The sequence below is a fragment of the Oncorhynchus kisutch genome, linkage group LG9 (genome assembly GCF_002021735.2).
Source record: "Oncorhynchus kisutch isolate 150728-3 linkage group LG9, Okis_V2, whole genome shotgun sequence".
Classification (NCBI taxonomy): Eukaryota; Metazoa; Chordata; class Actinopteri; order Salmoniformes; family Salmonidae; genus Oncorhynchus; species Oncorhynchus kisutch.
The window spans coordinates 12568121-12593619 of record NC_034182.2 but is presented as its reverse complement, the minus strand read 5'-3'; the positions used below and the strand labels follow the sequence as shown (position 1 = coordinate 12593619).

Sequence of the window (25499 nt, the reverse complement as noted above, 5' to 3'; positions counted from 1 at the left end):
GAAGAGGGGCGTGTAAAGATGGTGTCACTCTTCAGTTCCACAGCCCTCCACTCAGATGTGGGAACTTCGATTTAGCACTTACTGTACAGACAAATACCACCTGAGGGCAGGCAAGGACTGCGCTTCACTCTGACTGGTGGGGTATCAGTCCATGGCGTACTAGGGACCAAAGACACACTATGTATGGATCAAAACTGGTGTGGACCAAAATTGGTGCATATGGAACAACATGCTATTACTTGAAATAATATGTTCATGCCAGCACTATAATTTATATAGCACTCAAAACTATCCCCCCCCCCACCCCTTTACAAATCAAATCAAATTGAATACAGAATGTACAAGTGGGTAGGGGTAAAAGTGACTAGGCAATCAGAACATACATTAAACAGAGCAGCAACAGTGTATGTGAAAGTGTGTTAATGTGTTTGTGTCTGTGTGTGTAGGTGTGGAGTGTCCGTGAGGTATGTGTGAGTGTGTGGGTAGAGTCTAGTGAGCATTGCATAGAGCCAGTGCAAGTAAGTAAGTGTAAAATAATCCAGATAAATAAATACTAAAGGAGGCCAATGTAAATAGTCCGGGTAGCAAATGTTATATCATAAGATCAGTTATTGGGATCTTGATTACCAATGGTACACATGACTGCAATACTATTACACGTTCCACGCACTAAAACAACGTAAGGCCTACCCCTTTTCTGCACACCATGCTGCAAACTCATGACAAGTAATTACTCAAAGCGGATTGGTTTAGAGACCAGTGAGGCGGAGTGAAGGATGAGGTTGAGGAAATTAGCATACCTGAGGGTCATAAATGTGACAAGTTATGAAAAGTCATGGTGCTGAGAACCTCTTTATATAGACATTTATTGCACTCACAGTAGCCTATATACAGTTGTGCCTCCTGGTCTATCTCAAACATCAGCATTTTACAACACTTTATCGATCCTTTATTTGAGCAGGGAGCCCCATTGGGACCAAGGTTTCCTTTGCAAGGGAGCCCTGAAGAAGAGACATTATCTGGTATTCAGATAAGAATAAGTAGGCAGGCAGCATTGAAAAAGAAGTCAGGAAACTATTTGTTTCACTTGTAGAACTCCTAGCTGAACTCAGAGGTGGGGGTTGCCTGCAGGTCAAGTACGGAGGTGAGGTTGTCCAAAGAGCAGTTTTCAGACGAAGGACTGTTCGCTGTAGACTGCAGTACATCGCCACCAGAACTAAACAAGCAGAACCTGCAAATAGAAACTCAGGTTTTCACTCCAGAAGGAGACATTTAAAGGGATTTTTATTTTACTTTCACTAAGACTTCATGTCACGCCAAATAACCAGTTAAAAGGGACCAACAAGCCAGCTTCTCTGCGCTGAGACCGAACCCAGGCGAGCAGTCCCCGATGAGGCTGGAGGCCGCCGCAAGGATGGACCTTATCAAGAAGCTATGGAGAGCGCGCAAGCTGATCCTGGTGGTGCTGATCCCGCTGTCGCTGCTGCCGCTGCCCCTCATCCACCCCACCAGCGTGAGTACCCGAATTCATCATAACATGTCACGAGCATGACTAATATTGCGCATGGGTAGGCTGTCTGCATTGTTCTTCCGAGTTAGCCTAAAGTATATGAAGCAGAATAAAATTGGGGATGAGAACAGCTGTCAGTGTCTTTATGATTATATTTAGCCATAATACATAACCACAGTACAAATATTTCGATTTACATCATATTCCAATCATGCTTTGCTAATGGAAACTTGTTTTACGCATTTTGTTATGCACTTGGCGTCTGTGCGTAAAGTGCACCATTCCGCGTGTTTACACTTCACAGTAGGGTGCATTGTTGTACAGCGGTTGGCACCACAGGCGACAGGGAGAAAGTGAATCTGTGCCAAGCTATTAGGTTATATAACTCAGCTCAGCTATGTGGGGAAGGATCTGTTCGTTCTGTTTGTGTAGAACCACCTGTGGTTCCAGAATGCCCTCTCTCATCAATTACAGAATTTGTCAAGTTCAGAGAGGGACAGAACAATGGAGCATGTGGCCAGCTGCAGCTACAGAACCCATCATGCTCTGTTCTCCTGTGTCAGCCTGAGAGAATTGTACTAATGTGCCTCTCTGGGTTCAAACCCACGCTTCTTACTCCGAGACTGTGTTAGCCGACTGAACTAAAGCCTAGTCTTCAGGGTCCTTATTCATTATGATCTAAATCGCTGAACTGATCCTAGATCAGCACTCCTAGTCTGAGACGCTTTATGAGTACTGGCCCCTGGTCTCAGGCAAGGTTAAGGTTAGGGATCCTCCTTATCTCTGATAGCAGGATGAACTCAGCTCCTTGGGGTTTGAGTCAGGAGCCATAATGTCTGTCCAATGAGCAGATTAACTGACCTAACTTGTGTTCAGAGATTATCAGTAGAGGTCACATGAGGAAATGCAAACCGGTGTTTCCATTTAATCATCATTGTTTCTCTAGAGGAAGATAAGGGGAATTGAACTGATGAGTGAATCCATTCTTACAGTAATCATCTGAAAATCGCACCATCAACACTGATGAATGGTTATCCAGATGACTTATCTTTATGAAAGCCTTTGGCCTTGACGAAGAGATAACACGAAAAGCCATCTTCTTTTATTGATCACATCACACACTTAAGGGTTATGTTGAGTCATGGTCTGAAAGGTGACGTGAACTTCCCTCCGAATTCTCACTCTAAGAACTCACATGGCCATGCTACCTCCAGATGTGGATGGAAACCGTCTGCTGAGTCACCTTTGACCTCTTGACAAGCCCTTGCTCATTGAAGTGAAATATCATACAGTCCATCCGTACACATGGTCGATTGGAGAAACAAATTGATCAATTAAACCATTTCGAAAATGTCCCTACGACCTAACTGAATGAAACCTGTCAGTAAGTAAGAAATAACCCATGATTGCCTCAATAAACCCAGTTCTCTGATGAAACTGAAAAAAAAATGATTTTATTGATTCATTGAAAGTCTATTAATTCCATGTCAGTTCTCTACTGTGTGACACCCTCAGATCAATAACCTCTTAGGATCTCTGATTGTCTCTGTCCCCAGTCTCCTGAATGACCGAGATCTGACTTCACATCCCATATCTGACAAACACTAACTACTGGGAGATAGTCAGATCACCTCAGTTTCCTGGGGCAAAACCTGGGGACACTTTCCCTGTGGCCAAATTAGATTATTACTGTGTGTGTAACAGCCGGTATATGTATCTAGATCACAGAAAGGAGGTGTTGTGTTCCCACCTGTGGTGGGGTGGTCAGGACTGGGCATGTCCAGTGGGGCACATGTGGAGAACGTGCCCGGCCAGGTGCTCGTGGCCAGGGTCGGTGGCTGCCTGCCTCAAAGGCACCAATGGAGAGGCCAAATAGTCTCTGTGTGATACACAACAATATTCAACATTGTTTTCAATGAGAGGTTACACTACCAACGTGCGTGCGTTGCTGGACAGTCTGACGGTGTGCATGCATGTTCGTGTACGTGTGTGTGTGTATAGCTGATGTATTGCCAGACCCCTCACCTCACTCTCCAGACAACCTGTACTCCACCAGGAATTACACGATACACTGGTCAGACAAGTGCCTGACACACATCACGTGTAGGACATGTTTTATGAGAAGGGAGAGTTCTGAAGGCGTCTTCACCTATGCAGGATAAACTAACGCTACCCCTCTACCTGGGCCTGTGGTAACAAAGGATCATTCAATGTGGTGAGATAGATATGCACAGCTCACTAATGGAGAAGATCCAAGATATTCATTGATTTGACCAGCTCAGTGTCTAAAAAACATGACTTGGTCGTTCTCTCTAAAAAAAAAAAAAACATTCAGTTATTCATCTATTTTGATGAAAAGCTGCCTCGAGTTTCCGAGGAAACGAAAAGGTTAAACAGGTACGTTTAAATGAATGACTTAACAAATCCCATTTTGATTAAACTATTAGATTGGAATTTGGATTGGCTCTTTCACAAACTGAGCACATTCTCCATTGTTTCCGTGGCAAATAAATGGTGTTGAAATGTGACTAAGGAACACAGTGGGCTTGTTCTCACGGGAACTTTGTAACTGATAGATGCACACACACTCGACATGTTCATGTTTTTAAATGTCTGTCAATTGTAAAGTATTTTGTCTGTAATGTCTTTTTCGTTATTGGCTGTACCCAAGTAAGTCTAGCTGTCCCCATTGGTGTCGGGTCATGGGGATCCTAAAAAATCTCATCAAAAATCTAAATCAATTTCTTTCAGTGAACAGCATTATTGCACTCCAATAAACCCTAGTGGAATAAATTCAGACAAATGAACCCTGACAATATGAGGGACCTAGCAATGAGTTTGTTTCACCAGAATTTCACTAAGTTCAACACTGACATATACTCAATAATTGACCGTGCTTTCATGATAAGCAACGTTCGAAAATACGATACAGGCATACATGTAGAAGGTTTGGACCTTGGCAAACTGCATTGTTGCATGAAAGCCCAATCCCTTGTCTCTTCCCTATGTCTCAACCCCCTTGTGTCTCTGTCCCCTGTAGGAGGCCTGCTGTGCGTACGTGTTGATAGTGACAGCAGTGTACTGGGTATCAGAAGCTGTACCCCTGGGAGCTGCTGCCCTCGTACCAGCCTTCCTATACCCGCTGTTCGGAGTGCTCAAGTCCAGCGAGGTCAGTAAAACTATCACTCACTCTCCTCTCTCTTTCTCCCGCTCTCTGCTAAGGGTACTGAGGACCAAGAGCGCGCACACACATGCACACACACGCACACACACACACACGCACACAAAACAAAACATTTAAAATATTTGACTGAGTTACAGTTCACATAAGGAAGTCAGTCCATCGAAATATATTAATTAGGCCCTAATCTATGGATTTCACATGACTTGGACACAGACACCTTAAAAAACAATGTATGGGCGTGGATCAGAAAACCAGTCACAGTATCTGGTGTATTTGCCTCATGCAGCGCCACACATCTCCTTCGCATAGAGTTGATCAGGCTGTTGACTGTGGCCTGTGGAATGTTGTCCCATTCCTCTTCAATGGCTGTGTGAAGTTGCTGTATATTGTCGGTAACTGGAACACGCTGTTGTACACATTGATTCAAAGCATCCCAAACACACTCAATGGGTGACATTGTGCACAGATCCTTGCAACATGGAGCAGTGCATTATCATGCTGAAACATGAGGTGATGGAGGCGGATGAATGGCATGACAATGGGCCAAAGGATCTCGTCAGAGTATCTTTGTGCATTCAAATTGCCATAGATAAAATGTAGTTGTGTTCATTTCTCTATAGCTTATGCCTGCCCATACCATAACCCCACCGCCACCATGGGGCACCTTGTTCACAATGTTGACATCAGCAAACCGCTCGCCCACACAACGTCATACACATGGTCTGTGTTCGTGAGGCCTGACAAATTCTCTCAGTTTATGGTAGAGAAATTAACATTCAATTCTCTGGCAACAGCTCTGGTGAACATTCCTGCAGTCAGCATGCCAATTGCACACTCCCTCAAAACTTGAGACATCTATGGCATTGTTTTGTCTGACAAAACTACACATTTTAGTGTGGCCTATTATTGTACCCAGCACAAGGTGCACCTGTGTAATGATCATGCTGTTTAATCAGCTTCTTAATATGCAACACCTGTCAGGTGGATGGATTATTTTGGCAAAGGAGAAATGCTCACTAACAGGGTTGTAAAACAAATTTTAAACAAAACATTTTAGAGAAATAAGCATTATGTGCATGGAGAACATTTCTGGGATCTTTTATTTCAGGTCATGGGACCAACACTTTACATGTTGCGTTTATATTTTTGTTCAGTGTACAAACACACAAACGTACATTCAAACCCAAAATATTCCTTTCACATAATTCTTGTTCAACTGTAAATACGGTCATCTGAGCACCTGACTCCCACTACTGCCAAATTAACACTTCTCTTAGTGTAAAATCGGATCTCTAAGCATTTAAAGTATTTACCACACTCCTTGTGTATGTACAGTAAGCTGCCCTGGATACTTGGGGCCTCTAAGAAGGTATACTCTAACATGTACGCCCCTTTCGGTCGCTCTAAATAACACACTCAATACTGTTACATATGTGGAGTAGCGTATGGATGGATGCTTTCTAGGAAGAACCTGAGAAGTCCCGTCCCATTGCTTTGTAATGCCTCTGCGATGGCTGAAAAGGGAAGTAGGTTGACCCAATCCCATTCTGAGGAAACAAACAAAACACTCAGCATTGTTGTTGACACCTGGTTTACACTCGCTAACAAATGTAGCCTCATGTGTGAACTAACAACCACAGACAATGACCTTGTAATGAGCCTTTATAAACACTTTACTTTATTAAGTCTTAAAAGTTACCCTTCGTTTGACCTTTCACCATCCTCCTCTCGTTTTGTGAAGAGACGGTCATGATGTCACAGACCCATGTCAACATGTGAGTGACTCACTCTTTCTGATAACTGGTGATCTGATGATGTCAGGTTATCACGAGGTATCTGTATGCTAACGTCTAATATAATACAGGAAGCATTCTAGTCAGATCCTCTCTGGTCGTCTCCAGTGAAGCACTTAGCACTGAGATGATGGCCTTATGTACTGATCAGAGTAACCCATTAACCCCTGCTGGACAGGAAATGGTCTGTCATTTAACCAGCCCCAAGTGCTCCCAATGACCACCATTAATGGTTCCCTCTCCTCACTATATCAGTGTTACATAAAAAGGAACCACTGAGTCGCTCATGTGATCTGATCGCATGGACAAAACCTGCCAAAGCAGGCTGTTAGTGTTATTATAAGCTCTTGTAATCGTGTTTGGCAAATATCCACGTTTTTAATGCAACTCTTTGCTCTGATGACTAGACTTGTGTACTGTACTTAGTGCTGCTCTCTCACACCTCACCTCACCAATGGGATTGCTTTACCTCAGTTTTAACCTGGCACAAACAGGAAGGTGTTACGTGTAAAACCTTCCCCTGCCCTCTCACATCGATTGTTGGGTCCCATTTTAGTTTGTATGCCTCCAATCGCAAATGTTTGGAAATGAGCAAAGCTCAGACATGTTGATCCAACTGATCCATCTGAGCCCATCCTGGAGTACAAATACATCAATTCATGCTTATCGGCAAACATGAACACAGACGAGGTCAAAGTAAAAAATCTGTTCAAAAAATGTTGAGCATTTTTCGACCGAATCCAGGTGTGCACGAGTCACATGTAAGGATCGAGTGTATATGTGTGTATAGCGTGCTATAAATACTGTGTGGTTGTCTTTGGTACAGGTAGCTGCAGAGTACTGTAAGGACACCACTCTGCTGCTGATGGGGGTGATCTGTCTGGCGGCCTCCATAGAGAAATGGAACCTCCACAAACGCATCGCTTTACGCATGGTCATGATTGCCGGAGCCAAGCCTGGCATGTAAGTACGCAGCTACCACAAACGCACACAAGCATATATAAATCAAGTGTGTACACACACACACACACACACACACACACACACACACACACACACACACACACACACACACACACAGACACCTTCTCTCTCCTTGTGTGTATTCTCAGGTTGGTGCTGGGTTTCATGTGCTGTACGGTCTTCCTGTCCATGTGGCTCAGTAACACCTCCACTACTGCCATGGTGATGCCCATCGCTGAGGCCGTCCTGCAGCAGCTCATCAGCACCGGCGTGGCCGACACCCAGGAAGACTCTGAAACCGTCGAGGCCACCGAGGACGGCTGCCTCAGCGGTATGACTTCCCCCTCACTGCCTGCAGTAAACAAGTAAACATCTCAGTGACATGGTGAATTGTGCCTAACTGTGATCGTTAAATGGTTTTGTTTTGCTCCTTTGCAGACAGGGAAGAGAATCTGGAACAGAACCAACTGGAGCGTCTGTATCGCAGAGACAGGTAAGACCTGGGGAGCTTTTGAGACAATCACTGGAGAATCACATTCAATACAGGCTTGCAGTCCACATCATGAAAACAACTCCAGTGATGTCAATTATGAACCTGTTGTGTTTCATCCACAGCTGTATGAAGCAGGAGCTCTGCACTCTGACTGAGGTGAGAATATAAAACCTTTTGTAAATCTGTGTGAGGACATCTGTCTTTAACCTCTACGTTAATTCTCCATTGTGTGTTTTGTTCTCTCAGTTGCCGACTGTGGAGACTAACGGGACTGGGAGGAAGGCCAGTAAGACCAGTCTGGGCCAGTTGTCCCTAAAAGAGACCAACGGACACCTGCCATCGGTCAGTAGACACACTCACTACACACAGGGCCCCAACCAGGGTTTGAGTTTTAGTGAGGTCCGGAAAGGAGGGTCTTAAACACCCCCCCCCCTCCCAATATAAAAAAAAAAAAAAAGTTGAAGCTCATTTATTGCTAGTTTGGAAAACAGAATAAACAAGCAAAAATGACCCCGGCCATTATCACCTCAATCAATCTACAAACACATAACAATTGTAATGTTATACCCCTGAAAGGAAGTAAATTATCAACAGCCACATCACTGGCTATTTTAGTAGCCTACACTCTGTAAAGCACGGTTTTTATGAGAACTTAGTATCCTTGGGACGTCCCTACCCCATTGAAGTTGACACTTAAAATGGTTACGGTAAGGGTTAAGGTTAGGTAGGGGTTTTGGTTAAGGTTAGGTTTAGGGGTTAGGTTTAGGCGTATGGACGTACCAAGGATTCCTGATAGCAATGACTATGTGTTTGATGCCATTCCATTTGCTCCGTTCCATCCATTATTATGAGCTGTCCTCCCCTCAGCAGCATCCACTGATCTACATAGCTATACATATCTATAAGCGAATACCAGTTGTGCACTTATTCTCAGAAAGTCATTTTTTGTTTCTTTGGGGATGTCCGTAGACACGGAAGGAGTCGCAGGACGATTTTAAAACTGCCTTTTGACCGGCATCTCGCAAACACACTGTCAACAGCGTCTACAGTTTTGCCTACTTCTCTAGTGAGCCGACTCCGAGCTGGGGTAGTTCGTTTCACGTCTCAGGCCCTCGGTCTGTGCCGTGAGAGGGCGGAGTTAGTCGTTTGAGAGAGTGGTCAATGTGCTGCTAAAAAAAAGGCAAATCCAGGAAGCAAATCCAGAGGACAAATGGGAACACAACAAACAAACCACCGTTAATGATTCCACTCATTCACAAAGAAGCAGGCTCAATGAAAACTCCGTCAAATCAAGAATATAAGCATTCTGAGCTTTGACCAACGCTGGGAGCAATATTTAGATGTTGTCCCATCATTTATTTTCCTTATTGTGTACAAAATATATATGTATGATATATATATATATATTTCCCACAAACAGTGACTCACTATACTTGTTCCTCTCTCTGTTCCAGACAGCGATCAGCATCCCAGAGCCCAAGAAGGAGAAGGAGAGCAAGAACTCTCGCTACCCTACCAAGAGAGATCATATGATCTGTAAATGTCTCTCGCTCAGCATCACGTACGCAGCCACCATTGGAGGCCTCATCACCATCACGGGCACCTCCACCAACCTTATCTTCGCCGAACAGTTCAACAAGTAAGCTACATTACCATACACTGCATTGAATGCAGTTCAATAGGTACCATACCATACACTACCCCCAATGCAGTTCAATAGGTACAATACCATACACTGCCCCCAATGCAATTCAATAGGTACAATACCATACACTACCCCCAATGCAATTCAATAGGTACAATACCATACACTACCCCCAATGCAGTTCAATAGGTACAATACCATACACTACCCCCAATGCAGTTCAATAGGTACAATACCATACACTACCCCCAATGCAATTCAATAGGTACAATACCATACACTATCCCCAATGCAGTTCAATAGGTACAATACCATACACTACCCCCAATGCAGTTCAATAGGTACCATACCATACACTACCCCCAATGCAGTTCAATAGGTACAATACCATACACTGCCCCCAATGCAATTCAATAGGTACAATACCATACACTACCCCCAATGCAATTCAATAGGTACAATACCATACACTACCCCCAATGCAATTCAATAGGTACAATACCATACACTACCCCCAATGCAATTCAATAGGTACAATACCATACACTACCCCCAATGCAGTTCAATAGGTACAATACCATACACTACCCCCAATGCAGTTCAATAGGTACAATATCATACACTACCCCCAATGCAGTTCAATAGGTACAATATCATACACTACCCCCAATGCAGTTCAATAGGTACAATACCATACACTACCCCCAATGCAATTCAATAGGTACAATACCATACACTACCCCCAATGCAATTCAATAGGTACAATACCATACACTACCCCCAATGCAGTTCAATAGGTACAATACCATACACTACCCCCAATGCAATTCAATAGGTACAATACCATACACTATCCCCAATGCAGTTCAATAGGTACAATACCATACACTATCCCCAATGCAGTTCAATAGGTACAATACCTAAAATACCCCATGGCCTTTCAATACATTATCAGCCAAATGTCTTTTGTGTAACAGTATTGCCAACCTGGGTTCAAACTAGGGACCCTCTGAACACATCGACAACAGGCACCCACGAAGCATCGTTATCTATCGCTCCACAAAAGCCACAGCCCTTGCACAGCAAGGGAAACAACTGTCAAAGTCTCAGAGCAAATTCCGTCACCGATTGAAACACTACCAGTGTGCACCGCTAACTAGCTAGCCATTACACACTGGTTACACATGGTCTATTAATATCAACAAAATACAATACCACACATTTCTCACTACTAGATACAATACCTGACTAATACCCCCATGCCCTGACAATATCAGCCAAATAACAATCTGTCATTTCTGTCTCTGTGAAACTTAAGTTGATCAGATGAATGATGCCAATTTTCCCTCAAATTTTGGTTGACACTGAGCAAATTGTAGGTCTTGTGAGTGGAAACTTTTTTCTGAATTTTGTGCAACTTCCGGTGCACGTTTACAATGAATTCTGAGGCAGTACCCTTACCGTTTTAGACAGTAGCCAATAGGCTATTCTGGCCACTTGAGCATAATGTAGGCCTACCAACAAATTCCATAACATTTTCACATGGAAATAGCTTTTGATTTCTATGATATAGCCCACATGTAGCCTATATGTGGTGTTCAGTGCAGGCATACATTGCATGAGACTTTTAAAAACGTTTTTGACATTATGAAAGGCTTGACATTAATTATTTTTTACTTGGTCTGTAACACCATGGGCCAAATAGCTGACTGTCAATTGCATTGTATTGTGTTGTATGACTCAAGAAACCACTTTACAAAATAACATGAATTATTATTACTATGCAGAGAATGAGACGATGTAGGTTACCTCTGCTATTGGCTTATTTGCATATTCAAATCTATCTCAAAATACAACACTGCCCCTTTAATTAAGACATAAGCTTTTTAAAGACCGCTTAAAATGTAGCCTACACATTTTGTGCTCCAGTAGAAATCAGTAACTCCCCACTGCTAACCTATACTTATCTATAACTGGGCTAATAACCCGCTAAGAATATTAACAAATGTGCACACTCGCGGGCTCTGATCGGAAAAGCGCAAGCGATTCAAAGACCGCTGGTGGGCAACCCCCGCCAGTGGAATTCTACTCTGTTGCGTTTTGGCTCTGCCTACAACAAAATCACAGACTCAATGTTGCAAAGCCAGATTTGTTTTGTTATGTTGCATTGAAAAAGGCCTGCTTATAATGTTGATTCGAACACAGAAAAAACCGTTGATCTATATAGTGCAAACTAATGGGGCGAAATCAGTGAATCTCAATATTCTGCGTCTCTGCGCGGCATGGCATTTATTCTGCGCGGCTGTCCTGGAGGAAGGGCTCGCAGTTTAGAGGGAACATTGAATGATGCGATATGTCATGTTTAACTCCGTGACCGAGGTCCAGAGGAAACAAAAGGACAAAGAGGCCTGGGATTGATGGATTGAAGGATTGGTGTAAACCCTCTCAACAATCCCACAAAGCGGATTTCCTGGGCACTTTAATAAATCAGCTAGGCTAAGCCAGGGAAAATGGCCTCTTTTCATCTTAAAGTTTGTTGGACAAAGGTAAATCTGACTGTGTCCATATCAGTCTTCCTTCTCGCCCTCTTTACCCCCCTCCTTTCCTCCCTCCCTCCCCAGTGCAACTATAATATGTGTCAGTAGTATGTAGCTCCTTTACGTGTAGCTCTGTCAAACTGGGGCTCAGGTTGGTGAAGGACAGCTCTGTGAGTCAGGGGGTTTGCTGGTGATCCCCAAAAGAGGATTTATTGTCTGAGTAGCTTTATTAACAGGTCCACACTAGTGAAACCAGAACCTTAAACCTAACCCTGTAGGCATTTTTATCCTGCTACTGCGGGAACAGAGAGTTCCAACAGTGAGTAATGTTCACAACAACAGACCCATCCTCTAAACACTGGTATGCAGGTTTTGTCAAAGCAGTCTGCCAAATGGCATATATTATTGTATTATATTGACAGTTGGAGGTGGCAATACAAATAATGAAAGATACTCAATATAATCTGCCTTGCATCTAATAGCAAATTCCAAAAGATTCCATCAATCATTAAAGGGATACTTCTGGATTTTGGCAATGAAGCCCCCTATCTACTTCCCCAGAGTCAGATGAACTCATGAATACCATTTTTATGTCTGCACACAGAGACATAACATTGAGATCTACGAGTTCATCTGACTCTGTGTATGCGCAAGCAGGACCTTGGACGGTACTTCCACATGGAAAAAGGAATGAAAGCCCTCAAAAAAACTTGACCGCAGACAGTAGGGTGAGGAAGGGTGGGGGTGGGGGGGGGGTGTTTGCATAGACCCTTCATATGGCTGACTGAGTGGATGGAACAGCAATGAACAGCAATTCATTGATTGATTTAACAGTTTTATCTGTTGGAATTGTCAGAATATCCATGTGTTCAGTCTTTTACCGGGCAGATATTGAACAGCAGAGCAAGTATACAAAGAAGAAGCAGCGAGTCAGCCTGTCTTTCAGCAAACAGAGATATTACCATATCACTGCCCAGTATTGACAACTACTAGATATCCTTCCACATAGGCCATAGAGTCAGAAAATAGACCTGAACTTATTCATTGTGTGGTCAATGACCTGCAGAGGTCTTACAGAAGTGATGTTCTGATCATGATCAAAAGAAAAGGGTTCATGGTTAGTTTCTGCTGGTTCTAAGGTTGTAGTAGTGGCCCCTCCCTGAGTCTGTAATGACTTGTGATACTGAGGGTATCCCTAGTGGGTCTTAACCCAAAACTACTATCTCCTATAATTCCATCAGATGCTCCGTTGGGTTCTGGGGGAGATGTAAGAGATAAGATACTAACGAGCCAGAGCCCCTCCACTTCCAAAAATTTTCTGCTTGAAATCCAAGCCCCCACTTTAAGCACCTTCACCCAACCCTGATACGTCTAAATAACCAGTGCCGGAAAACCAAAGCACCGGGACAACTGTTGCTCTCTAGTCATCGCATCCATTTAGTCTGTCCATGAGAGATTACCCTGCAAACTTGTCGTACATGACAAGATTCAACAACTGTGACATAAACTGAACAGGTTCCACAGACATGTGACTAACTGAAATTGAATAATGTGTCCCTGAACAAAGGGGGGGTCAAAATCAAAAGTAACAGTCAGTATCTGGTGGGGCCACCAGCTGCATTAAGTACTGCGGTGTATCTCCTCCTCTTCGACTGCACCAGATTTGCCAGTTCTTGCTGTGAGATGTTACCCCACTCTTCCACCAAGGAACCTGCAAGTTCCCAGACATTACTGGGGGGAATGGCACTAGCCCTCACCCTCCGATTCAACAGGTTCCAGACGTGCTCAATGGGACTGAGATCCGGGCTCTTCGCTGGCCATGGCAGAACACTGACATTCCTGTCTTGCAGGAAATCATGCACAGAACGAGCAGTATGTCTGGTGGCATTGTCATGCTGGAGGGCCATGTCAGGATGAGCCTGCAGGAAGGGTAACACATGAGGGTGGAGGATGTCTTCCCTGTAATGCACAGCATTGAGATTGCCTGCAATGGCTACAAGCTTAGTGCGATGATGCTGTGACACACCGCCCCAGACCATGATGGACCATCCACCTCCAAATCGATCCAGCTCGAGAGTACAGGCCTCGGTGTAATGCTCATTCCTTCGACGATAAACGCGAATCCGACCATCACCCCTGGTGAGACAAAACCGCGACTCGTCAGTGAAGAGCACTTTTTGCCAGTCCTGTCTAGTCCAGCGACAGTGGGTTTGTGCGTTGTTGTCATTGATGTCTGGTGAGGACCTGCTTTACAACAGGCCTACATGCCCTCAGTCCAGCCTCTCAGCCTATTGCGGACAGTCTGAGCACTGATGGAGGGATTGTGCATTCGTGGTGTAACTCGGGCGGTTGTTGTTGCCATCCTGTACCTGTCCGGCAGGTGTGATGTTTGGATGTACCGATCCTGTGCAGGTGTGATTACATGTGGTCTGCCACTGCGAGGACGATCAGCTGTCCGCCCTGTCTCCCTGTAGCACTGTCTTAGGCGTCTCACAGTACGGACATTGCAATTTATTGCCCTGGCCACATCTGCAGTCCTCATGCCTCCTTGCAGCATGTCTAAGGCACGTTCACGCAGATGAGCAGGGACCCTGGGCATCTGTCTTTTGGTGTTTTTCAGAGTCCGTAGAAAGGCCTCTTTTGTGTCCTAAGTTTTCATAACTGTGAACTTAATTTCCTACCGTCTGTAAGCGGTTAGTGTCGTAACAACAGTTCCACAGGTGCATGTTCATTAATTGTTTATGGTTCATTAAACAAGCATTGGGAAACAGTGTTTAAACCCTTTACAATAAAGATCTGTGAAGTTATTTGGATTGTTACGAATTATCCTTGAAAGACAGGGCCCTGAAAAGGGGACGTTTCTTTTTTTGGGGCTGAGTTTACTACGAGGACAATACCCTTACAGATTATGTGGTGTATTTGGTTTAACGTTAACCATGCTCTCTGTATCTCCTCCCATCACTAACTATTCTCTCTCTCCACCCCCTTGCAGTCGCTACCCGGATGCGAAGGTGATCAACTTTGGGACCTGGTTCATCTTCAGTTTCCCCATCGCGATCATCATGCTGCTGCTGACCTGGGTCTGGCTGCACTTCCTCTTCCTCGGCTGCAAGTAAGCACCTCGCATGCATGTGAAATGGAGGAAGACACGCACACAGGAACCCGCACACACATTGTACAGGTATCTCTGTGATATTAACCTTGCAGTGTTGTCGCGTGTCTCCAGTTTCAGGGAGACATGCTCGTTGAGTAAAAAGCGTAAGACAAGGAGAGAGATGCTGTCAGAGAGGAAGATCCACGAGGAGTACATAAAGCTTGGGCCCATCAGGTGATTTTTAGACTCGTTTTCCAGTTACAGCTGGGGACAAGAAACCAGCTGTGTAACCATATGTGAGGACTAATTGATGGTACAAACGCTGAAGGAAAACAATCAAACTGACCTGTGTGTTGTTTCTTCTGGGCTGTAGCTACCCAGAGGTGGTGACAGGAGTGTTCTTCATCCTGATGACTCTGCTGTGGTTCACCAGAGAACCGGGCTTCGTACCCGGGTGGACGTCGCTGTTCGAGAAGTACGTAGCTACCTTTTGGTATTGCACTATCAAAGGGGGGAAAAATGGCACACTGTTAACGGAATAGGGTGCCATTTCAAATGCATCTCATTGAGACTAATGTTGAATAATGAAGGTTAGAATTTTTTTTTTTTACTGTTAAATGTTATTTTGTTTCCGCAGGAAAGGCTACAGGACCGACGCCACTGTCTCTGTGCTACTGGGCTTCCTGCTCTTCCTTATCCCGGCCCGTCGGCCATTCTCTCGGGCCCCCAGAACCCCCGCAGGGGACAGCTCCGCAGAAAGAGACCCAGACCCCATGGCCCCCATGATCACCTGGAAGGACTTCCAGAATCTCATGCCCTGGGAGATCGTCATCCTTGTGGGAGGGGGCTACGCCTTGGCTGCTGGCTGCAAGGTACCAGGTTATATAGTATACTGTACTACTGTACAAACAACGTGTAGGCTACTCACCACAGGGCAGATTGCTTAGGATTAAAACCTTCTCAAACAGCCTAATTCATGCTGCAAGGTAACATACGATACCACATTTTCTTAAACTATAGTTCGGAACCCAAAGTGGGCCCAAGGCATGTGAGAGGTGGATCGCGAGTTATGACAATACATCTATAAATCACACACTTTCTGCCTAATTTGGGTTAATAGAGAATGATTTGGGTCACAGGAGAACGGTCAACATCTCATTTTGGTCTCGATTTAGAAAAGTGTAAAAGGAGAAGATGTATTTTTTTTACAACCAAATCTCTGTGTAAACGGCATGTTATAGAAGGTTCCAGACACATTTTTTGTTGTTGTTGTTTCACGTTTTTGAGAAACTTACCCCAAACAGCAAATCACTTCCTCATCCTCATTGTGTAGTATGGGGGCCTTGAAAAAACATGGAACAAAGGCTCCAAAAAGGCCCAAATACGTCCTTTTGTAAACAACAAATCTCTCAGTATAGTGATGCAGGTCTTTAGCTGTTGTACACATGAAATTGTGCCATCCTAAACATGATACCTTCCAATGTGGGTTACAGTATATATGTTACAGTATGTGCTATGAGGTTGCATCACAATCTATATTACATACATCAATGACAACTCAACGTAGTGTGTGTCTGATCGTGTGGTGTGTCTGGTCATGTGTTTGCGTGTGTGTTCAGGTGTCAGGGCTGAGTGTGTGGATCGGCAGACAGCTGGAGCCCATGAGTGGTCTACCCCCGTGGATGGTCACGCTGCTGGCCTGCCTGCTCGTCTCCGCGGTTACAGAGTTCGCCAGCAACCCCGCCACTCTCACCGTGTTCCTACCTATCCTCTCTGCTCTGGTAAGAATAACAGTGATTCTCTGTCGGTCTTCTCTACCTGTCCTCTCGATCGTCTCTGGTAAGAAGCACACTGTGTGTATACACTCTGCTCTAGAAAGAACCACAGTCGTCGTCTATTCTCTCTTCCCTGACTAGCCCCTCTAACCCCGAGAGCCCGTGAAGAAGAACCTAAGCCCCATCCTTCAATTTCTCAGCTCGATTCCCAGTGTCCTCGAATAGCCTACACACTTCTACTCTCTTCTCACAACATCAACACAGCCATCTGCTCGCCCTCCTCTCTCGGTGCCGCTGTCAATATTATTGAAAACACCCTGTTCCTTTGCGTGACACGCAGTTATGCGACCTCTGACCTCTGTCTCCCTCTCTCAGTCGGAGACCCTGCAGATCAACCCCCTCCACACACTCATCCCCGCCACCATGTGTGTGTCATTTGGGGTCATGCTGCCTGTCGGGAACCCCCCCAACGCCATAGTGTTCAGTTACGGACATGTGCAGATCAGCGACATGGTGAGACACAAACACATAAGCACAAACCCCACTGGGACGGGACAGCACAATGCCAAGCAGACTCAAAAGGCTGTTGTTGCAATTCTGACGTTTTTATGTAACAGTCCTATTATACAAGATTATAAGAGATTTATTTAATAGTCGCAATACCTTTTAATGAGCAGCAATCAATCACTAGAACGAGAGCCCTGTGTTGAACCTGCTATTCAAAGCTTTTTCATCAAACAGACCCCCTTTCCTTATGATGTCAGATGGCCCAGCACCATCTTCAGACAATATTGCTTTCATTGTTGATGTAATTCTCATTTCTGGATAAATGCAAGTTAAGTTTTATTGTCACATGCTCAAGCACATTGAAATGCTTAACTTGCGAGCTCTACTCAACAGTGCCATAGTCAATATTAAACTAGTATAACTAATACAAATAAAAATTATAATTAAAAAATACATGAGAAATAAGAGAACTTGCTATGTCACATGATTGTACAAAACACAGGACCCTAAATAGAACACCTAGGCTTAGGTACATACGGGAGCTCTTCAATAATAAGTGAGAGAACAAGTACATATTTCTTACCCAGTGTTGTTGTCGTCTGTCTCAGGTGAAGGCAGGATTCGGGGTGAATCTGATTGGTGTTCTAGTGGTGATGCTGGCCATAATGACCTGGGGCGTGCCCCTCTTCAACCTGACTGAGTACCCAGACTGGGCCATCGCCAGGAACTTCACTGGCAGCTTATAACCATGTGGGGGAGCGAGAGAGAGTGCAGACGGTCACAGAGAGAGGGGGGGGGGGCGGGGGCAGAAAGAAGAATGCAGAAGACGTCTCTAAACAGAGACACTCGCCGTCTCTTTTACTGTAAATGCCAAATTGAAAGGGACTGAGGCTTATTCCTTCAACCGTGCTGGTAACGTCTGAGAATTGTGCAGGTTGGGGAAGACTGGGTGGAAGAAGCACCACAAGGGAGGAGACGCAGGGGCTGCCTTTTCATAGGCAGCCCAATTCAGATTTTTTTTTTTTTACACTAATTGGTATTTTGACCAATCAGATCAGATATTTTGCCAATAATTGCACAAAATATCTGAATTGGGCTGCCTGTGTAAACGCAGCCAAAGTAGCCTATATGAGGTGCACGGAATAGACTCCCAACTCAAGTCAACGGATCATATTGCCTTTTACTCCATATTACTGTATGTTGCTGTAAATGTTACTTGTATATTGTTTTCTAATCTCTCCATCCCATAGCCCACAAAAAAAAACATTGATTCAAGATGAGTTTACCCATTATGACTACAAGCCACAGCATGCTGAATGTCACACATTTTCCTAAAGGTTGAGCTAATAACCACATGAACAGTATTTCTATGACACTTTGCTAATTAGAACTATACTCTATATTTACAGTAGTATAGTCTTCATGGTGTTACATACTGGGTCCCTACTGTTAAGTGTGCTGAAATTCCCTATATAGTGCACGACTATTGACCAGAGCCATAGAGAATAGGGTGTCAAGACAGACACAATAGAGACCAGAGAGAAAACTGCAGAGTAAAGAGCCTCTCCAATCAACAGCCAAATCACGAGAGCCGTCTGTCCCTAGGACTACAGAGCAACGTGTACATTCTACCGTAGACCTTATGACTTGTATGAAATGCTCTGTATTTTTTTGAACCAATTGAAATGTAATCGTGTGCTTTTTTGTACTTTATTCACTGTCGTCATGAAAATGGAGGCCGATACAGAATGTATGCACATCAAGCAATCTAAATCTGTTTATAATTTATTCGACGTTGCACAAGTTTTCATACTTTGATGTGGTTTTAGAAGACAGATATAGAACCTTTGTAAATACATGCCAACTTGTAATATATAAAAAATAAATGTGCCTTGTAGTGTCCAACCAATCCAATGAACCGTAACCTCCATGAATAACTTTAATGTAGTTGTTTCCACACATATTCAACTCACCTCGTAGAAGAGGCCTAGATTCATGGAAATTAAACACAATTGTTACAAAATAATACTGAACCATTGACTCGTCTTTATTTATCACAATAAATCACACACACATAACATATCACTGTCTATTCATCAATAAAGAACAATATCTTAATCTATCTTTGACAATAGCAGTTGATTTGTGTCACACCACATACAACCCCTTGACGTTGTATCGAGAGAGCGGAGAGGGATGCAGAGAAAGCCTGTAGAACCATGTCTGACTGTGAGGGGTGCACTTTCCACAGCGCTCAGCGTGGTTACGTCACCACACACCTGTCCCATGCGTGACGTAGGTACGGTCACTAGTCTGAGGCGAGGAGTGAACGAGACAAGTGCACACTTGCGGAGTAGCTTGAGAATCTGACTGCGGCGCGTAGTTGACATCTACCCAGTGTCCAGGTGTTAAGGTCACTGAAATCCAGCATCTATCGTCACTGGAGAGGCATGGCAAGATTGTGCTCTAGTGACCAGTGACAGTCCACTGCTGTCCATCAACCAGGAGGCCCCAGGAAGCCCTCCTCTCAAGTCTTCTGACCAGTGGCTACTGGCTAGGACCGTGACTCTTTAGGCCCGTCAGCAGGCTCAAAGCCCTCCGTCTGCATCTTGTCCTTGTACTTCAAAAAGTCTCTCCTCTTGGTGAAGTGTTTCACCTGTCAGGATCAATGTGAGATAGGATGTATTTGAGCAGGATCAGGGTTGGTGACCACACTGAGTTTACTACTGTAGCTACATCAAAGACAGAAATAAGGGAATTAGACCACCACAAACATTCTAGATCTAGCCTCTCTCTCTGGCTACCTCTTTGATAGACTGTCATTTTCAATAGAATAACAAATAGGTTATAAGCTAGACTTGAGACCAGACAGGGAGACTCACCCACTGAGCTGGACAGCTCGCCTCAAACTCTTTCTGGAACTTCTCACAGGAGGAGGCATTGTCCTGGTTATCATCAAGGCACTTCCACAGCTCGTCCCTAGCGCCCCAGCATGCTTTTCTCTGGTTCGAGTTAGGGGCTGACATCACTGGGCTTGGGAAAACTTACTAACACAACGAGAGGAAAAAAACAGTTCAGTCAACTATATGGCACAATCTGCAACTTCAACAGCCTGACCCTGCCACTTCGTTTGGTAAGGTTGACTGGGTTTCTATTCCACTTCCTTTTCTTTAAGGTATCTGTGACTAACAGATGCATATCTGTATTCCTAATCATGTGAAATCCTTAGATTACAGCCTAATGAATTCATTTCAATTGACTGATTTCCTCATATGAACTGTAACTCAGTAACATCTTTGAAATTGTTGCATGTTGCGTTTATTTTTGTTCAGACTTCAAGCTGGCGAGCTATATTATAATCAGTGATGCGAAAACCAACGCACACATATCCCACTTATCCTGCAGCCTCTGACTGAGGTAAGAAGAGTCTATGAAGGCTTTCAGCTAGCTGATTTACAAGTTTATTCGTCGAGAATCAAACTCCAACCTTAGATTGTGCCTTGTTAGCTAGCTAACGTTAGCGAATTTGTTTCCAAACCCAATCAAAACTGTTATCAAATAAGCTAGCTAGCTAATGCTACCACGTTATAATCTTGACAACTCACCATTATTGTTTATATCACTACTCCGGTATGAATGGTTTGATCTATAATGCCAAAAGATCATTTAAATGATGTAATGTTAGTTCTGTAACATGTTTCAGGGTGCATTCAAGGACAGCTGCTTATGGAGTAAGGACTTCCGTCGCATCTCAGCGATGCAAGAGTTCATTTTCCCCCATAAAGAATGGTAGAGGCCTATGGTGGCCAAAAGGTCATTTTAACGCTGCGTTTCGAAACCCAGAGGCGCAACATCTCGAGACTTCCGGGAACGGTCGCGAAACAGACAGGTTCGAGAAGTCAATGAGATACATTTTAAATGATTTGTTCATTGTTAATTGTCTCGAAATCTAAAGGCACAATCTAGATACCAGCGCATGCCTTAGGTAGTTGAACATGTTATTACTCCAACCTAATGATCCCTAATAAATACAAAGTGACAAACTGACACGTTTTCATTTTCGTCATATACAACAATATAACGAAGGAGTGGCTTTGATTTTTGACAGTCTGCACATGCGCAGTTCGGCGCCAGAAGACAGTCAGACCCCATGACCTGTTTCTATGTATGAGCTTAGCTATTCAGTGTCGGCATGACATCGCCTACAAGTATGATCTGGGATTTCTATTGGAGAAGCAGTTTTAGCCTATCTTCATATTGTACTGTCTTTGATATTAGCATGGGCAACACCATTGAGGGCTTCCACCATTTTAATGTAGTCAACTGATTGGGACAGCAAAACCTCATTGGCTGATCCTTCCCAGTGACCCATTTTGTACGGGTTTTGGATAAACACCGAAAATAAGGTCTGTGGTAAACAAAGGCTTAGGGAATCTTGTACTTTTTGTTCTATGAGCAAAATGTATATCGTCAGCTAACGTCACCTTTTGTGAATTTTGAAGCATTTATATCATTTTTTAAAAAGCACAAAGGCTTCTTAATTCATAAAGGTCATGTTAACTGACTAATATTATCTCATAGACCAAAACAAGATCTCTTAAGCCTGTGTTAACCTCAAACCTTATTTTCGGAGTTTATCCCAAAACCCTAATTCTTTCCCCATACATTTTCCCCACATGAATCTCTGAACGCACCAGAGGTAACTAATTTACAGTTTTTAGGAAATTATTTTTAGGACGACAACAGGGTTTCCCAAACTCGGTCCTCAGAACCCCAAGAGGTTAATCTGTTGGTTTTTGCCCTAGTACTACACAGCTGATTCAAATAATAACTAATCATCACGCTTTGATCATTTGAATTAGCTGTGCAGTGTTAGGGAAAAGTCCAGAGGACCGAGTTTGGGAAACGCTGAACTACACGCTGGCGTGCTCTATGATGGCACAGATTCAAAGATAAGTCCTCTATCTATCTCTATGTTTTTCCACTCATTTTGGGGGGGATTGTATTGAGATGCCGCTAGGTGGCACACTTCACACAGTAATCTCTTATTTTCACAGAACTAGGCCTAAGACAAAATGTAAGTTTCTCGTGTGATACAACAAGCGAGGTGGGAGACAAACAATATTTCATAATAAAACACTTTTAAAAGTCTTGTTCAACTTCCCTCTGCATTTCGCTACAACTGTGGCAAAGCAATTCACTTTTTGTCCTGAATATAAAGCATTATGTTTGGGGCAAATGCAAATCACAACACAACACATAACTGAGTACCACTCTCCATATTCAAGGATAGTGGTGGCTGCATCATGTTATGGGTATGCTTGTCATCGTTAAGGACTGGGGAGCTTTTCAGAATAAAAAAATAAGCTGGTATGGAGCTAAGCATAGGCAAAATCCTAGAGGAAAACTTGGTTCAGTCTGCTTTCCACCAGACACTGGGAGATTAATTCACCTTTCAGCAGGTCAATAAACTAAAACACAAGGCCAAATCTACACTGGCGTTGCTTACCAAGAAGAATGTAAATGTTCCTGAGTGGCCAAGTTACAGTTTTGACTTAAATCTGCTTGAGAATCTATGGCGAGACCTGAAATTGATTGTCTAGCAATGATCAACAACCAATTTCACAGAGCTTGAAGAATTTTAAAAAGAATAATGGGCAAATATTGCACAATCCAGGTGTGGAAAGCTCTTAGAGGTTTACCCAGAACGACTCACAGCTGTAATCGCTAACATGTATTGACTCAAAGGGTTAAATACTTATCTAGTCAAGATATATTAATGTTTAATTAATACATTTTTTAAATGTTAAGAGTTAAGAGTTTTTCTTCCTCTTTGTCATTACGGAGTATTTTGTTGAGATCGTTAACAACGTTTGGAAAAAGTGAAGGGGTGTGAATACTTTCTGAAGGCACTGCACTCTTAAATCTTTACCTGGTACAGCCAGAGGACTGGCCATGCCTCGGTGCCTGGTTCCTCTCTAGGTTTCTTCCTACGTTCCTGCCCTCTACTGAGTATTTCCACTGTGCTTCTGCCTCTGCATTGCTTGCTCTTTGGTGTTTTCGGCTGGGTGTCTGCTGATATAAAAAGGGCTTCGACAGTATTGTCAAATCAAAGACAACATTGGGGGCTACTGCAGGTCATATGCAAAACAATTCATTTGGGGGCAAAGTGCAGTTGGTCAGTCTTTCATGGATGTGAACTGACAGAAAAAAAGGATGAGGGGAGGAGGGAGGGAGGAGGCACACGGGTGCTTTTACGGAACACTGCCCCTGCTCTGAGAGTGGATATAATAGGCCTGCCCGGTGCCTTCTTCTGATGGAGCCTAGCAACAATCCATTTCAGGATGTCAGACTGAGGAAGGCTGCAAACCCACACACTGAAGGAAACGCTCAATTCACAAAAATTCTCAAAACACGTTGGAGACCACTGTGTGATTGCAGAATCACCCAGCAGCAAAACATCTCATTCCTGCAGAACATTTATTCTGCAGCTCCTGTTTTGCTGTCGGTTCTGCCTTCTCTCTGGAGAAGTAACAGTAAGAACTGTAAACATCCAAGGAATAAGGCTTGCGAAATGGCAAACAGGGCCAAACGGCACTTGGATTCCCAGCCGTCTTCTTTCTTTCTCTCTCTCTCTCTCTCTCTCTCTCTCTCTCTCTCTCTCTCTCTCAACACATACCCTCTCTCTGACCATTGCTGTAAGAGCTTCGTGTTAGTTAGTAGCTCAACCCCTTGCGCGCAGCTCTTAGACAGGGCATAAGAGATACTCAGAGGGCTATTGTGGAGAGGAATGTCATTGAATCGGAGGCTCACTGTGAGTTCCCAGGAAGTCCTTTGTGAGATGTGACACCTGAAGAAAAAAGGAGAGCTGCTTTAAAAAAGAGAATAGCTGAATACTACATTATGCCATTAAAAATGTGCGGCGCTAGAGCAGAATGGCTTTAATGCCTTGGGATTTAAGAAGAATTAAGATTGTAGAACGGCTATGCATTCCTCCTTATTACAATATATCTTCATGTCAATGTTCCGTGTCAGTCTGGCTCTTCAGGAAATTCTTGAGGAATATTGCAGTGATTTTGCCTATTCTCCAGCTGTGTGAGGGTCATACTGGTTTGACATGGCCTTACCCTTCTGTTAGCCCGTTGCTAGGAAACCCTGGACCTCCAGCTGATTGGCTAATGGCTTTCACACAGCATTAGGACTTGTACTAGAGTAAGAACAAATGCATATCAATGAACATGTAAAGCTGAAATGTTCAAGTTTCCACCAGGCTCTTGCTCACCAGCAGAGCAGGGATATATGATTGATAGCTCATCATATGAGATGCCTTTGCATCTCCTCCTGCCTCTTGATAAAGAACACAGCAGGCTTGGCTCCTCTCTCAGTTATATGTGAAAATGTGTGTACGCATATGTGCCTGTGTGTGTGTGTGTGTGTGTTCTTTATGCGTTAGTGGACCGGGGGTCTGGTTGTCTACCGGTCTTTGTTTTATCCCTAGAGGGAGGTGGAGACAGGAGGGTAGACAGGCACTGACTGGCTGCTCTTTGACTCTCTGGTTCTGTGGTCCCGATGAAAGCCCTGCCACGCACCGCTCTCCTCTCCCTGGGCTCAGGGAAGCCTGATGTCACATGAGAGGGACTGGCTGGAATGCCACACGAGGGCCTTTGAGGATGACTGAAGGAGCTCTGTGTTGCTGTTGCTTCGGCTGCTGTTGATTCACAGATGACTGCTCCACTCTGGCTGCTGTCTCTGTGGCTGCCTGTCCCACCGCTGTCGTCTCGGGCCTCTGGCAGCTCTCTGTTCCACCCAGGGAGCTGTAGAGGAGGCCAAAGACCCGCACAGAGGGACTGGACTGTCACCGTGAGGTAAATGTCCCTTCTCAGTCAGACATCTCTCTGGTACATGGCTGACTGAAGACTGGTTGAGGCCCATTACAGGAAACAGATTGCTTGACTGAGTCTGTGGGGACTTTTAGAGGGTTTTGTTCAGATGTAGTGC

The 25499-nt window shown here is 44.1% G+C and overlaps 2 protein-coding genes across 2 annotated transcripts; one reads left to right on the top strand and one right to left on the bottom strand.

Annotated features, from left to right (window-relative positions):
* The first annotated feature begins 837 nt into the window (after positions 1–837).
* On the top strand, positions 838–19527 carry LOC109896394 (solute carrier family 13 member 4). Its single transcript, XM_020490645.2, has 15 exons — positions 838–1513; positions 4551–4679; positions 7314–7450; positions 7600–7781; positions 7889–7943; positions 8066–8099; positions 8190–8285; positions 9398–9582; positions 15118–15237; positions 15352–15453; positions 15593–15694; positions 15857–16091; positions 16839–17000; positions 17370–17507; positions 18110–19527. Exons 1-15 carry the CDS (start codon positions 1391–1393, stop codon positions 18245–18247), a joined length of 1938 nt encoding a protein of 645 aa, XP_020346234.1. The 5' UTR covers positions 838–1390; the 3' UTR covers positions 18248–19527.
* LOC109896760 (cytochrome c oxidase assembly factor 6 homolog) lies at positions 19427–21284 on the bottom strand. Its single transcript, XM_020491091.2, has 3 exons — positions 21107–21284; positions 20384–20548; positions 19427–20157 (listed from the first exon to the last, which is right to left on the bottom strand). Exons 2-3 carry the CDS (start codon positions 20525–20527, stop codon positions 20056–20058), a joined length of 246 nt encoding a protein of 81 aa, XP_020346680.1. The 5' UTR covers positions 20528–20548; positions 21107–21284; the 3' UTR covers positions 19427–20055.
* Between the last annotated feature and the right edge of the window lie 4215 nt (positions 21285–25499).

Coding starts and splice junctions, on each gene's coding strand:
- LOC109896394 (XM_020490645.2), top strand. CDS start 1,391: ATGAGGCTGGAGGCCGCCGCAAGGATGGACCTTATCAAGAAGCTATGG. Junction 8,100..8,189: donor AGCTCTGCACTCTGACTGAG/GTGAGAATATAA, acceptor TTGTTCTCTCAG/TTGCCGACTGTGGAGACTAA. Junction 8,286..9,397: donor CCAACGGACACCTGCCATCG/GTCAGTAGACAC, acceptor TCTCTGTTCCAG/ACAGCGATCAGCATCCCAGA.
- LOC109896760 (XM_020491091.2), bottom strand. CDS start 20,527: ATGTCAGCCCCTAACTCGAACCAGAGAAAAGCATGCTGGGGCGCTAGG. Junction 20,158..20,383: donor CGAGCTGTCCAGCTCAGTGG/GTGAGTCTCCCT, acceptor TGATCCTGACAG/GTGAAACACTTCACCAAGAG.